At 49.5% G+C, this 13,231-nt stretch overlaps 1 protein-coding gene across 18 annotated transcripts in view; it reads left to right on the top strand.

Annotated features, from left to right (window-relative positions):
• Window positions 1–12,302, top strand: part of LOC130540053 (ryanodine receptor 3-like) — a 65,648-nt gene extending 53,346 nt beyond the window's left edge. For 6 of the 18 annotated variants that reach the window (XM_057058923.1, XM_057058917.1, XM_057058925.1 and 3 more), the window contains 30 exons: window positions 1–97; window positions 947–1,056; window positions 1,207–1,258; window positions 1,333–1,383; window positions 1,463–1,562; window positions 1,638–1,717; window positions 1,793–1,869; window positions 1,979–2,052; window positions 2,803–2,820; window positions 3,448–3,528; window positions 3,602–3,690; window positions 3,762–3,890; window positions 3,965–4,069; window positions 4,644–4,725; window positions 4,831–6,143; window positions 6,224–6,282; window positions 6,924–7,098; window positions 7,187–7,273; window positions 7,346–7,540; window positions 7,634–7,764; window positions 7,847–7,889; window positions 7,972–8,099; window positions 8,205–8,265; window positions 8,357–8,503; window positions 9,475–9,609; window positions 9,677–9,833; window positions 9,919–9,983; window positions 10,051–10,151; window positions 10,970–11,021; window positions 11,362–12,302. In XM_057058923.1, the coding sequence (XP_056914903.1) occupies window positions 1–97; window positions 947–1,056; window positions 1,207–1,258; window positions 1,333–1,383; window positions 1,463–1,562; window positions 1,638–1,717; window positions 1,793–1,869; window positions 1,979–2,052; window positions 2,803–2,820; window positions 3,448–3,528; window positions 3,602–3,690; window positions 3,762–3,890; window positions 3,965–4,069; window positions 4,644–4,725; window positions 4,831–6,143; window positions 6,224–6,282; window positions 6,924–7,098; window positions 7,187–7,273; window positions 7,346–7,540; window positions 7,634–7,764; window positions 7,847–7,889; window positions 7,972–8,099; window positions 8,205–8,265; window positions 8,357–8,503; window positions 9,475–9,609; window positions 9,677–9,833; window positions 9,919–9,983; window positions 10,051–10,151; window positions 10,970–11,021; window positions 11,362–11,457 (4,090 nt within the window). In that variant the 3' untranslated portion in view covers window positions 11,458–12,302. The remainder of the gene's footprint in view (window positions 98–946; window positions 1,057–1,206; window positions 1,259–1,332; window positions 1,384–1,462; window positions 1,563–1,637; window positions 1,718–1,792; window positions 1,870–1,978; window positions 2,053–2,802; window positions 2,821–3,447; window positions 3,529–3,601; window positions 3,691–3,761; window positions 3,891–3,964; window positions 4,070–4,643; window positions 4,726–4,830; window positions 6,144–6,223; window positions 6,283–6,923; window positions 7,099–7,186; window positions 7,274–7,345; window positions 7,541–7,633; window positions 7,765–7,846; window positions 7,890–7,971; window positions 8,100–8,204; window positions 8,266–8,356; window positions 8,504–9,474; window positions 9,610–9,676; window positions 9,834–9,918; window positions 9,984–10,050; window positions 10,152–10,969; window positions 11,022–11,361) is intronic. The other 12 variants (XM_057058913.1, XM_057058920.1, XM_057058914.1 and 9 more) reach the window with 3 other exon arrangements.
• The last annotated feature ends 929 nt before the right edge of the window (window positions 12,303–13,231 follow it).

Here is a 13,231-nt window from a genome sequence, read left to right as displayed (position 1 = left end):
GCATCGCTCTATTAACCTCTTCCTCCAGGCCTATCAGAGAATATGGATAGAAACAGAGGAGTACTCTTTTGAGGAGAAGCTAGTGCAGGATCTGGCAGTAAGTACTCGCGTCCGTACCAAGAGCTGTCCCCTTGGTACCCCCGTGCCGTGGATAGCTGACCACTTGTCCCGCGCCTGTGTCATTTATTTAAGTGCTTGAAGGCGTCCCGGTCCCATCACTGGGTTACGAGCCTTTAAATACATTTTTGGCAAGCCTGACATCGCCGCCGATGTCAGAGCCTGATGGTGTATTCAGCATAGGTAAGAGGGCATCCGTGACGATGCTTTCACTTACCGTTGGAATTTCTGTTGTGATGCGATCCCTCCTTTATAACTTCTGGAATTTACAGTGGAAGTTTGGCGCGGACCTGCTTTTCTTGACAAATATGTCTTTTTCTGGCACTTTGTAGCATCAGCAAAAACACTGAAAATATCGTTAAGGCATCCCGCAAATCGGCACAGCCCGTTTTCCTGGTTGTAGCTATATTTTTTTGCCTTTTTTCAAAACAAAGGGCCACATAAAAACAATAAGATAGAATATTTCCCTCTAATCTGAGCCCAGTTGGAACGTGTCTACTGTCATCAGCAGTTAATTGTAGGACCCATAAGATGATGTGGAAACTGGGCTGATGGGGCGATGGTGCTTATCCCCAGCATCCACCTGCTAACACCGCTGAGAGTGCACGTGTGTGTTTTCGGTGTGGATGTGCTGGCTTTGTCCACGCTTGTCTGCATGTTGCCAGTGGATCCAGTTGTTGTCTTTTTCCCAGTATAAGCAGGTTCTCTTGAGGTAAGCTCTGCCGAGCTCAAATGGAGCCCCTGCATGAGTGACGTGTCAGACCTCAGATTTCCAGTCCACATTTTGACCTCGGTGCTCCAGGATTGAGCCGTTTTTATGTTTCCACAGAAAACCCAGCCCAAAATGGAGGAGGAGGAGGAGGAGGAAGTCAAAAAGCAGCCGGACCCTCTTCATCAGCTCATTCTGCATTTCAGCCACAACGCTTTGACTGAATGCAGGTGAAAACACCTTTAGCAATGGAGCAAAGTGGCTTTTTTTACAGTATAATGCAGAAACATTTCTCATTTCTCATCCACTTTGTCATCACATTGTATGAAGTTTCTATCGAATTCCTGTATGAAGTTGTCACATCTCTCTCTTTTTTTCAGTTCCTTGGAAGAGGATCCTCTGTACATTGCGTATGCGGACATGATGGCAAAGGTAAGGCATTCCCCACCGTGGTTTGATCGTCTCCTGATGTGCGAAACTCTGCAGGTCCCCGTCTTCTGTTTCAGAGCTGTGCTGAAGGTGAAGAAGAGGAGGAAGGAAAGGAGAAGACATTCGAGGTGACAAAACTGCGGTTTGGGGTTTCTTTTTTGACACGTTTCCACTGGAATGTGTCTCACTGTCCCCGTCCCCATGCAGGAGAAGGAAATGGAGAAGCAGAAGATGCTGTACCAGCAGGCCCGGCTGCACGACCGCGGAGCCGCAGAGATGGTGCTGCAGATGATCAGCGCCAGCAAAGGTGGGGAACTTCTCACTTCCGTTTCTTCCAACCTTCCCTCACGTTGTCCTGACTGCGTGATCTTGTCGCTCCCAGGCCGTCTCGGTGCCATGGTGACCGTCACCCTCAAATTAGGCATTTCTATCCTGAACGGGGGGAACATCCTGGTCCAGCAGGTACATCTCCGAGCGTGCTGCCTCTGTGGAAGTCACAGCTTTCGTCTGTTCCTGACTGCTTTTGCTTTGCTGCAGAAAATGCTGGACTACCTGAAGGAAAAAAGAGACGTGGGATTTTTCAAAAGTCTGTCTGGGCTGATGATGTCGTGCAGGTAATGAAGCGGCCGATGCTGCCGCCAGACAACAGTCATGGTTCCCACATTTGTGCGCGACATTGCATATTGCTGGCCGAATTTGAACATAGATCCATTTTTCCCCCAGCGTTCTGGATTTGAATGCTTTTGAAAGGCAAAACAAAGCAGAAGGTCTGGGCATGGTGACTGAGGAAGGGTCAAGTAAGTCGGGATAATTCATCAAACAGCGAGAATCGTGTTATTTCCCCCTCTTAAATCACACTGACTTCCAGAACAGCACATATAGATGTGGTATTGAGCGAAAGGCGTGTCCTGATATGATTTAAGGCTTCGCATCATTGTGCAGAAAAGTGCAGCACAGACAGAAGCTGACTAGTGAGGCTTCAGCAGTTTATGTGCCGCGCGCTTTCTGCTGAAACGCTGATCTGCCGCAAGTCGCTTTATTTATGCCGCAGATGGACCTTTGTGTTTCATTTTCACTGCCCAGGTCATCGCTGGCAGATGTCATGGCAACGCTTGACTGCTCGACAAATGACCGAACACGCGCTGTTTGTCATGTTAGCCCATCCTCATGTCACCCAAGTGCTGTGCTGCTGTATGTCTCCGTCCTGTCTCGACTAAAGAACACTGACATCCACATGAGAATCCACATTTAATCAGGCGACTCTTTGCCATCAGATGGGTAGCATACAGTCTGTGAAGCCATTTTCCTCATGCCCATACGCACCCATTCTCATAAGCTCAGGCATAAGTGATGGTAGTAGTAGTCCAAACAGAGGCCTAATGAGCAGATCGTCCTGTGTCAGTGTCTGTAAAGATATTTCTATAGTATATCATTCTCTCCTGTTCCTACTTCTTATGACTGAATCTCACTGTCTTCTCCTTTGCTTATGTCTGCTTTTTGTTCCGTTTGTTTTCCTCTGATCACGTTTTTTATCTCATCGGTCGCAGTCAACGTGAGTGAGCAGGGTAAATACATGGTTTAGATCTTACTCATCCTTTGCAATGCTGACATCCTAATTGCTCTGGTTTCAAGTCCCTCCCTCCTTCCTTCCTCTCCGCATTCTCCTTTAATCTTCCTCCCATCCCCTCATCCCTCCTCCTCCTTCCTTGCCTTGAATGCAATAGAACCACTTTTCTTTTATACTTTGGACTGAAGGAACGCATGCATGCTCCTCTGGGTGGCTCTGACTGCTCCGTCTTGGGTCAGGTTCCCTCAAACTGACTCTCCACTTTCCTTTCCTTCTTTTGTAAGACCTCCGTGCTTGTCATTTATGTTCATTATCAGTTTACGATACTAACCAGCGTGTGATAAAATCAAATAAGAATTCCCTCAAAGCTTTGTGTGTGTGGAACAACAAAGCTTTGCTGGTGTTAGAAAATAAAGCTCAGTTCGATTCGTCCTCTCTTCCTCTTTATTTTCTGAAACGATTCACTGACCCTTGTTTTGAAGCCCAGTGACGGTGAACATAACTCTACTGACCAAACAGCATCTAGACCAGCTTAAAGCTAACCAAACATTCTACTGGCAATAAAACTGGGTGTCTCTGATCTTCCTGCCACAGGGGGGCAGTTAATCTGGTCTTCTGTCCTCAGGTTCCAAAGTGCTGCAGGATGATGAGTTCACAAAAGATCTTTTTAGGTTTCTGCAGCTTCTCTGTGAGGGCCATAACAACGGTAGGTCTCCTGCACAGCTGGCTGGTTGTTTTTGAGTCGATTTAGCCTGATCTGACTTTATCACCTGTTCTAGATTTTCAGAACTTCCTGAGGACTCAGACTGGAAACACCACCACGGTCAACATCATCATCAGCACCGTGGACTACCTGCTGAGGCTCCAAGTATGGCCTCCTCACGGGCAGATCTGGCGAGGTGAAACTATTCATTCACCCCTCTCGTTTTCTCCCATAAGGAATCCATCAGCGATTTCTACTGGTACTACTCTGGGAAGGATGTTATCGACGAGGCAGGTCAGAGGAACTTCTCCAGGGCTCTGGCGGTGGCCAAGCAGGTCTTCAACTCTCTGACAGAGTACATACAGGTAACCTAGAGGCGCGTTAAAATCCAAATCCTGAGCTGAGGAGAGTCTGACGGTGCCTGCACGGCTGTCTCCAGGGTCCGTGTGTTGGGAACCAGCAGAGTCTGGCTCACAGCAGGCTGTGGGACGCGGTGGTGGGCTTCCTGCACGTTTTCGCCAACATGCAGATGAAACTATCTCAGGTATGTTCTTTCAATCACGTTCTTTTCTATCCAAACATTTTCAATTTTTAAAACAAAAAAAATTTGCGATTCGCAGTAAAAAGAGCCAAGAAAATAACACATGTAGCCACTAGAGGTCCCTCCAGGCTGGCGGATAATCTCAAGATACTGCTGCACGTTCGCTCAGCTCTGGGTTGCATGTGTGGAAATTCCAGCCCTAAATAATCCGTGCCTGATTCGAAATTACCCACCTAACCTTATCATGGAACGGCTGGGTGTAACAGAGGCCCCGAACAGGTGGAGGAGTCTGAATTGACTGGATCAGAGTTGAGCAAAGATTTATGGCATGCCAAACGAGGGCTCCAGAGAGGGACTAAATGAATCAGACTGACCGGACCATCTGCTCCGACGCAGTCAAACAACATTAAAATAGGTCTGATGGATGGATGTAACCTAGAAGGCCTTTCTGGGCCTCAGCAGGGCCGTCGTGGGCCCTCACGGTCGCAGACAGCCTTGATCTCTCAAGGATACTGGAGGAGCTGGTCCAACGCACAGCCTCCTTGGTGCTAACAGCGCGTTTGTCTTCCCTAAACAGGACTCTAGCCAGATCGAGTTGTTGAAGGAGCTGCTGGACCTGCAGCAGGACATGGTCGTGATGATGCTCTCGCTTCTCGAGGGTTCGCCTTTTCCCCTATTTTCCACTCGAAATCAAACTACACGTCACTGTTTTTGTATAGGATTTTTTTTTTAATTGTCCATTCATAAACTTTGTGTCTTCGCAGGAAATGTTGTCAATGGAACAATTGGGAAGCAGATGGTGGACACCTTGGTGGAGTCTTCGAGCAACGTGGAGATGATTCTGAAGTTCTTCGACATGTTCCTCAAGCTAAAGGACCTGACTACCTCCGACAGCTTCAAGGAGTACGACCCCGAGAACAAAGGCGTGATCTCCAAGAAAGATTTCCAGAAGTCCATGGAGAACCAGAAACAGTACTCCCAGTCGGAGATAGAGTTCCTCCTCTCCTGCGCGGAGGCAGATGAGAACGACATGTTCAACTACAAGCAGTTTGTGGACAGATTTCACGAACCGGCCAAGGACATCGGTTTCAACGTGGCCGTGCTGCTGACCAACCTCTCGGAGCACATGCCCCACGACGCTCGCCTGTCCACCTTCCTCGACCTGGCGGAGAGCGTCCTCAGCTACTTTGAGCCCTATCTGGGTCGCATTGAGATCATGGGAGGGGCAAAGCGCATCGAGAGGGTCTACTTTGAGATCAGCGAGTCGAGTCGCACCCAGTGGGAGAAGCCTCAGGTGAAGGAGTCCAAGAGGCAGTTCATCTTCGATGTCGTCAACGAGCGCGGGGAGAGCGAGAAGATGGAGCTGTTCGTCAACTTCTGCGAGGACACCATCTTCGAGATGCAGCTGGCCTCCCAGATCTCAGAACCGGATCCGGTGGAGCGTCAAGAGGAAGACGAGGACGACAGCCAGAGCGTGCAGGAAAACCAGGAAGAGGAAGAGGGGGAGAGCGTGCTGCTGGAGTCGTCCTCGGCCTTCACCGTCGCCTGCATCTCCATGAGAAAGAGTCTCTGCCACTTCCGCCAGCTGCTCACCCTCAGAAGCATTCGCCGGCAGTACAGAACCTTCAGGAAGATGACCGTTAGGGAGATGGTGCAAGGATTTTTCTCCTTTTTCTGGATCATCATCACAGGCTTCCTCCATTTCTTCTACAGCCTGGTGTGGGGCTTCTTCCACATCCTGTGGACCACCATGTTTGGAGGCGGCTTCGTGGAAGGGGCCAAGAACATGAAGGTGACGGACATTCTGGGCAACATGCCAGACCCCACCCAGTTCGGGATCCACGGCGACGTGTTGGAGCTGGAGAAGATCGAGGCCAACGAGGCGTCCGCTCTGGCGGAGATCGGCCAGATGTCTCAGGGAGACGCGGCGGAGGCGGACCTGATGGCCGAGCTACTGAACATCCATCCCAGGAATCAGGGAAAACACGGGAGTGAGCCCGGTCTGGGGGACGTGTCAGAGATGGTGGTGGGGGACGCGCCATCCATCGCCAGCGCTGTCAAGCAAAAGAAAGCGGAGGTCAGTAATCTTCTGTGAGTGACACCTCAATAATAGCAACGCCTTGGCACCACAAATGTGATTATTATGGTTTGTTGTAGATGGCTGCAAAGAAAACGGCTTCAAATGGAGAACACAAGTCTGATTCCGAGAAAGCCGAGTGAGTAGCCAGTAGCGTTCCTCCTCCGGGAGGCACTATTTAATCTATTTTAATTGCTGTAATATATTGAAAATGTGTCATTTTCACACTTGAAAGGTGTTTTGATTTTTGCTGCCAAAACCAAGTATTCACCACTGATTGGATGCGACTCAATAACATTTCTCTCAAAATTCAACACTCAAGAGTTTATATTTGTCAGCTTTGGAGGGCACCAGCATGAAAGCCCTTTAATGAAACATTAACACTTCTTTTCCTCTTTAGTCACGTGCAGGTCTGAGTTATTGCAGCTGAGGCACAAATAGGTGCTGATGTCAGGGTTGGCTAATTAGATGACCTCACTTCCTCTAAGGCTGCTGCTGCTATTCACTGCCGTTGATATACAGCAGCCTTTAAAAAGTCTTTAAAAAGGGTGGAAAATGTGTCAGAACACTAAAACAGAGGCGTGGAGCGTTCTGGATAGGTCCGGTTTGTTGTAATGTGTCCACAGAAATGGCAAATCGCCACAAGTGTTGGGGGAAAAGAGCTCTGAATAGCAGCGTTGCAGCACAGGGCAGCACTGTGTTATTCCTATACAGACCTGCAGCCCTGTCACAGCAGACACGCGTCCGTCGGCCACACGGTTGAAACTGATGTTGTTGCAGTTTGGAGGATGGGGAAAAGAACAACCACGCTAAGACAAAGGACGACGCTCCCCAGGGGTCCTCAGTGGAGGAGAAGAAAGCTCCAAAGAAGCGGCCGGGACAGAAGAAGGAGCCCCCTGAGGCCTTCATGGCCAGTTTCCTCGCCAGCGTGGAAATCTACCAGACCAAGATACTAGTCAGATACTTCCCAAAGACATAAATGTCCAAAGCTGTTAGCGAGAGTACAAACACGTGCAGGAAACAGAAATCCTTTCTTTCCACAGAACTATCTGGCCAGGAACTTCTACAACCTCCGTTTCCTGGCGCTCTTCGTGGCCTTTGCGATCAACTTCATCCTGCTCTTCTACAAAGTAAATTGAGGCCGCAATATTGCTGCTGCCGCTCTCGGCCGCCACGGCGGTGACGCTTTCCTCCCTTTCCAGGTGACGGGCGATTACTCAGATGACGAGGACCCGTGGGACGGTCGCCGGAGGAGCGGCGAGGAGGAAGAGGAGGGTGCGCTGGAGTACTTCATCCTGCAGGAGAGCACGGGTTACATGGCGCCAGCCCTCCGCTGTCTGGCCATACTGCACACCATCATATCTTTCCTGTGCGTGGTGGGATATTACTACCTGAAGGTACCACAGAAACAACCTCAGCATGATCACACGTCCCATGGCGCCACTTCCTGTGTCGCGTCCATACGAAATAAGAAACACTTTATTTTCAAGGTGCCCCTGGTCGTGTTCAAACGTGAGAAAGAGATCGCGAGGAAGCTGGAGTTTGCCGGCCTTTACATCACGGAGCAGCCGTCAGATGATGACATTAAAGGACAGTGGGACCGGCTGGTCATCAATACTCCGTGAGTTAGCCGGAGGAGAGTCGCTAAGGTTAACGGCCTGACCTTTCCTTCACTCACTGGCGTCTCCTGCTGCTTCTTTCAGCTCTTTTCCAAACAACTACTGGGATAAATTTGTCAAGCGCAAAGTAAGTGTCTCTCGTCCTCGCAACCAAATTGTCGGATGTCAGTTGGAATGACGTCCGTTTGCGTTCCGGTGCCGACTCGCAGGTGATCAAGAAGTACGGAGACCTGTACGGAGCGGAGCGGATCGCCGAGCTGCTGGGGCTGGATAAGAGCGCCCTGGATTTCAACCCCACGGAGGAAACGGTCACCAAAGAGGCTTCGCTGGTTTCATGGTGAGAGCGGGCAGATGAAAAAAAAGGCTGATGGGTTTACGCTCCCTGTAGCAAGGAAAATACAGGTCAAGCAGAAAATATCACATCAGAACTTTCTTCTTTAAGGTTGAGCTCGATCGACACGAAGTACCATGTATGGAAAATGGGAGTGGTGTTCACGGACAACGTGAGTGGGAATACTGAGAGGGAAGGGGTCGCAGACTTGAAGGCTGGCTGACGAAAATGCTAACGCGCCATTGTCTTCGCTTCTTTGCCAGTCGTTCCTGTACCTGGTGTGGTACACCACCATGTCCATCCTGGGACACTACAACAACTTCTTCTTTGCTGCGCACCTGCTGGACATCGCCATGGGCTTCAAAACGCTCCGCACCATCCTCTCCTCTGTCACCCATAACGGCAAACAGGTAAAGAGGAGGAGGGCGCAAGGCGTCCTCCGTACAGCAGAGGTCGCTGCAGAGCCAAATCTACTCCTTTCATGAGGAATCACGATCCTCCTCACAGGTCACCACCTCGGGGTGACGATCCTCCTCACGGGTCACCACCTCGGGGTGTTGATCCTCCTCACAGGTCACCACCTCGGGGTCACGATCCTCCTCACAGGTCACCACCTCGGGGTGTTGATCCTCCTCACAGGTCACCACCTCGGGGTCACGATCCTCCTCACAGGTCACCACCTCGTGGTGTTGATCCTCCTCACAGGTCACCACCTCGAGGTGTTGATCCTCCTCACAGGTCACCACCTCGGGGTCATGATCCTCCTCACAGGTCACCACCTCGGGGTGTTGATCCTCCTCACAGGTCACCACCTCGGGGTCATGATCCTCCTCACAGGTCACCACCTCGTGGTGTTGATCCTCCTCACAGGTCACCACCTCGGGGTGTTGATCCTCCTCACAGGTCACCACCTCGGGGTGTTGATCCTCCTCACAGGTCACCACCTCGGGGTGTTGATCCTCCTCACAGGTCACCACCTCGGGGTCATGATCCTCCTCACAGGTCACCACCTCGTGGTGTTGATCCTCCTCACAGGTCACCACCTCGGGGTGACGATCCTCCTCACAGGTCACCACCTCGGGGTGACGATCCTCCTCACAGGTCACCACCTCGGGGTCACCTCTGCTGCACACTGCCAGGAATGATGTAGATTCATGATTTGCTGATTATCAGTATGTCGTTTTCTTCATGAGTTTGAAGAAGGAACAAAATTCTCCGAGCTGCAGCTTATTTTTTGAATTTCTTTTTTGTCTCGAAGCTCTTCCCAACCTGCCGTCCTCTGGGGCCGTGTCTAAATGTGTCTTCCCACCCCTGCTGATTCTAATGTGTTTCCGCCCACATATGTGAGCGTCCGTAATGCCGCTGTGCTGTTTCTCTCCAGCTGGTGCTGACGGTGGGCCTGCTGGCAGTCGTGGTCTATCTCTACACGGTGGTGGCCTTCAACTTCTTCAGGAAGTTCTACAACAAGAGCGAGGACGAAGACGAGCCCGACATGAAATGCGACGACATGATGACTGTAGGTTCAACGTTGAAGGTGCACAGAAGCTCCGACGTCATCGCTGACCCCCCCTTTCTGTCCGCAGTGTTACCTCTTCCACATGTACGTCGGGGTGAGGGCAGGAGGAGGCATAGGGGACGAGATCGAGGACCCGGCCGGAGACCCCTACGAGCTCTACCGCATCCTTTTCGACATCACCTTTTTCTTCTTCGTCATCGTTATCCTCCTGGCTATTATCCAGGGTGAGTTCATCTTTATTACCCACCCAGTGGAGCTGTTTAATTGGTTCAATATTTATAAGTGCAAAGTGATTTTTTGTGGTCGCAGGTCTGATCATCGATGCGTTTGGAGAGCTCAGAGACCAGCAGGAGCAAGTGAAAGAGGACATGGAGGTGAGATGAGCATGACCTAACGGCACAGTCAGGAACCTTCACTCTAATGAGCTCTTTTTGCCTTCAGACTAAATGTTTCATTTGCGGGATCGGCAACGACTACTTCGACACAACGCCTCACGGCTTCGAGACTCACACGTTACAAGAGCACAATTTAGCCAACTACCTGTAAGTAACGCCACCATTTACAAAAAATACATTTGTTTTATATGCGTAAATCTCCCAAATCACCTGCATGCATTATCCCAGCTCTTTATTGTGAAGGTTTTCCTTCCCAGATGCTCTGGAGGCTAAACATATGTTTTAGACCGTGACCTTTGACCCCATTCAAGCCAGAGTTCTTCAGAGTCTTAGTGAGACTTAAATCAGCTTGTTATTGTGTGTCATCACACTCTGACCGTCATCATGCACATGGAATATGTAAAATGATGATGCTCCGTCCAGCCGGCGTTCTCTATGGACGTCTCTATTTCTCTCTATTTGGCGCCCCTTTTGTCACGTGAGAATGTCAAACGCGCCTGCAGCAGGTCACTGAGAGCCCCGGCAATCCAGAACAATTGACGCCTTCAGGTATTCTTCCCCACCAGCCTCCAGGTCACTCCCTGACTGGTCTGTGTTTCCCTGTCCCGTCGGCGAGCGCGGAAAGTCACGGCTCATTTGAGGCAGGTTGAGCAGAGGATATGAAAGCAGCCTCATTAGGTTGCTTCATTACTATTAAACGCCGGGAACTTTAATGGACAACAGGTTTGTGGTAACCTCCTCTCATACAGTATTCATGCCCAGGCGACCTGCGGAGCTACAGCGTTCCATCTACACGTGCGTCAAATGTTGTCTCCTAGTAACACAGAACGTGACATTTGCTGATGATTCAGTTTGCTCCCAATAAAAGGTGCATGTGTGTGTGTGTGTGTGCGTGTGTGTGTGTGTGTGATCAGGTTGTAGCAGTGACATTTGTGACGCTTCTCATCTGTCTCGCTGCTCTTTAGATTTTTCCTGATGTACCTTATCAACAAGGATGAGACAGAGCACACCGGACAGGTATGACATCACGGCGAGGAACCGTCAGCCAATCACAGATAAGCCAGTCTGGTTGTCCAACCAGCAGTCTTAACGTGTCCCTTTTGTCCCCAAAATGGCAGAAATGTTCGAATGCAGTTCAAATCAGTTCAGACTTCGGCTGCAGCTCGAGCTCAATATGTTAAGAAACGAGATAAATCAGAAAAAGCTGAAAATGGCAGCCTAGCTAACAAACTCCATCCCCTTGTAGTTTGACAGGAAACAGTCAAATAAGAAGGAATAAACAGTGGAGAATATTACTTTACATCCGCTAACGGTGTTGCACAGCCTCACAGCCTGTTCCGCTTCTTTCCAACTGTAGGAGTCTTACGTGTGGAAGATGTACCAGGAACGCTGCTGGGATTTCTTCCCCGCCGGAGATTGCTTCCGTAAACAGTACGAGGACCAGCTGGGCTAGAGCGGAGCGACCCGGCTGCCCCGGAGCGAGTCCGGCAGTGTTTCAGACTGGATCTGAAGATAGAGAGATTAAAAGAAATGTGTCTGCCTCCCTCTAGACAGTGGAGAGACAGCGAGCTGTCACTCTCCTGCCCACTTCCTTTATACATGTATTTCGGACCGGGACTCGTTTATGACAGCGTGCTGCCTTTTACTTCACATAACCCCTCGATCATTGCACAACTTTTGTTCCCGGACGTTGTTTTGGAGAAACCCTGGGTCGCGTGGGGTCAAGGGACGAAGTGTCGCTCACGCTATGCACCGGAAACCCCAACTTCAATATTTAGAGAATGTTGACCTCGATGCCAAAAGAGTTTTCGGCGTGTTGGCCCGTCCGCCCGTGCGGGCCTCTTTCTGGTGCCGTTCGCCTGCGGTGGAATTGATGAAATGGGGGGGGAGGTTTATATGATAGGATTTTAAAAATGCCTACATATTTCAACAAGTGCCTTACAGTACTGTATCTACATTACAATGAAGCTATGCAATTGTTGTTTCTTTTTTTTTTACTGTGTAAGAATTTCTCCTGAAGAGCAACACGTAGCTGAGCAGGTGTGTAGATCGTGGCTGTGTTCCTTTGGTTTCTGGAAGAAGAAGGTGCATCTTGATTCCGGTTTATTTTGGTTGTTTTTTTCTCTCCTGAATGCAGCAACCCTGCAGATATGGTTCAACGTGTAAAAATAACAAGCCAGAAGATCTCCAGACTAAATTGAACTTGCTATTGTATGGCCATTTGTATGTAGTAGCTTTGCTGATCTGTGCATTTGTTTTAATGGGGAAAAAAGTGAATAAATCAATGCAAGAATGTCATGTGACAAACCCTTATTCAAAAGCGCTTCGGCCGCCGCAGCGGTGCATTCAGGGTAGATGGGCTCCTCTGTTTCGTCGGAGCGGCGGGACGGGCCCTCGGCTGTCGGCTCGGCGTCGTCTCAGTCGTTACCCACGGTGCCACCTGTCAGCTCGCCTCATGTCAGCACACCTCAGGCTCCACGCAGGGCTGCAGCGCGGCGCTGAGAGCAGCTCCGCCACTGTGGACCGTTAAAGTCTAACATGCTTCGAGGAGGACGTCATGGTTTAGTCATTTTCCAGTAGAAAGAAACAGCTGAACTCATTTTAAATGGTCTAAATTGGGTTTAAGATTAGCAGTAGTGAACAAAAATGTGTCAAATTAGTGATTTAATCATTCTCAATAATGACATAAGCAGCTATAAAAAGTCATTTTCAATATGAAATTCCAATAAGCCGTCAAATAACTGCTGCCTATGATTGAATTCTTATCCCCCTCTGTTAGCGAAGCAGCAGCAGAATGACGTTAAGCCTTTTATAATTTCCTCTCAAATGGGCTGTTATTGGGATTTATGCGCATTTTAGATCACATTTCATGCAATTAGCAATATTGGATCTATGCTTTTAAGTATTATCTCCACATTCAGCTCTGGCTCCCAACAATCGGCAGAAGAGCCAAATACGCAGTTTAATGTGATTTCCTGGCTGCTGCAGCAATGAACAATTTCCCTCACTAATTGTTCAACTCCCTGCAAAAGTAGTCAATGTAGAATAGTAGTAAGCATTTTATTACAAAACAAACAAACAGATCATTCGGTCTGAGATGCAACTAGCGTTGTTGTAGCGTAGCCTTGCTAAAAACCCATTCGGGCCTCGTTGGCCTTTGAGCTAGCATCGGTGGCGTTTGTCTCTCATCTACAATAGTAAATATGTCCTGCGTGACCTTTTCTGTG

Source organism: Takifugu flavidus, chromosome 16 (genome assembly GCF_003711565.1).
Source record: "Takifugu flavidus isolate HTHZ2018 chromosome 16, ASM371156v2, whole genome shotgun sequence".
NCBI classification, from domain to species: Eukaryota; Metazoa; Chordata; class Actinopteri; order Tetraodontiformes; family Tetraodontidae; genus Takifugu; species Takifugu flavidus.
This window is presented reverse-complemented; position numbering and strand designations above follow the sequence as displayed.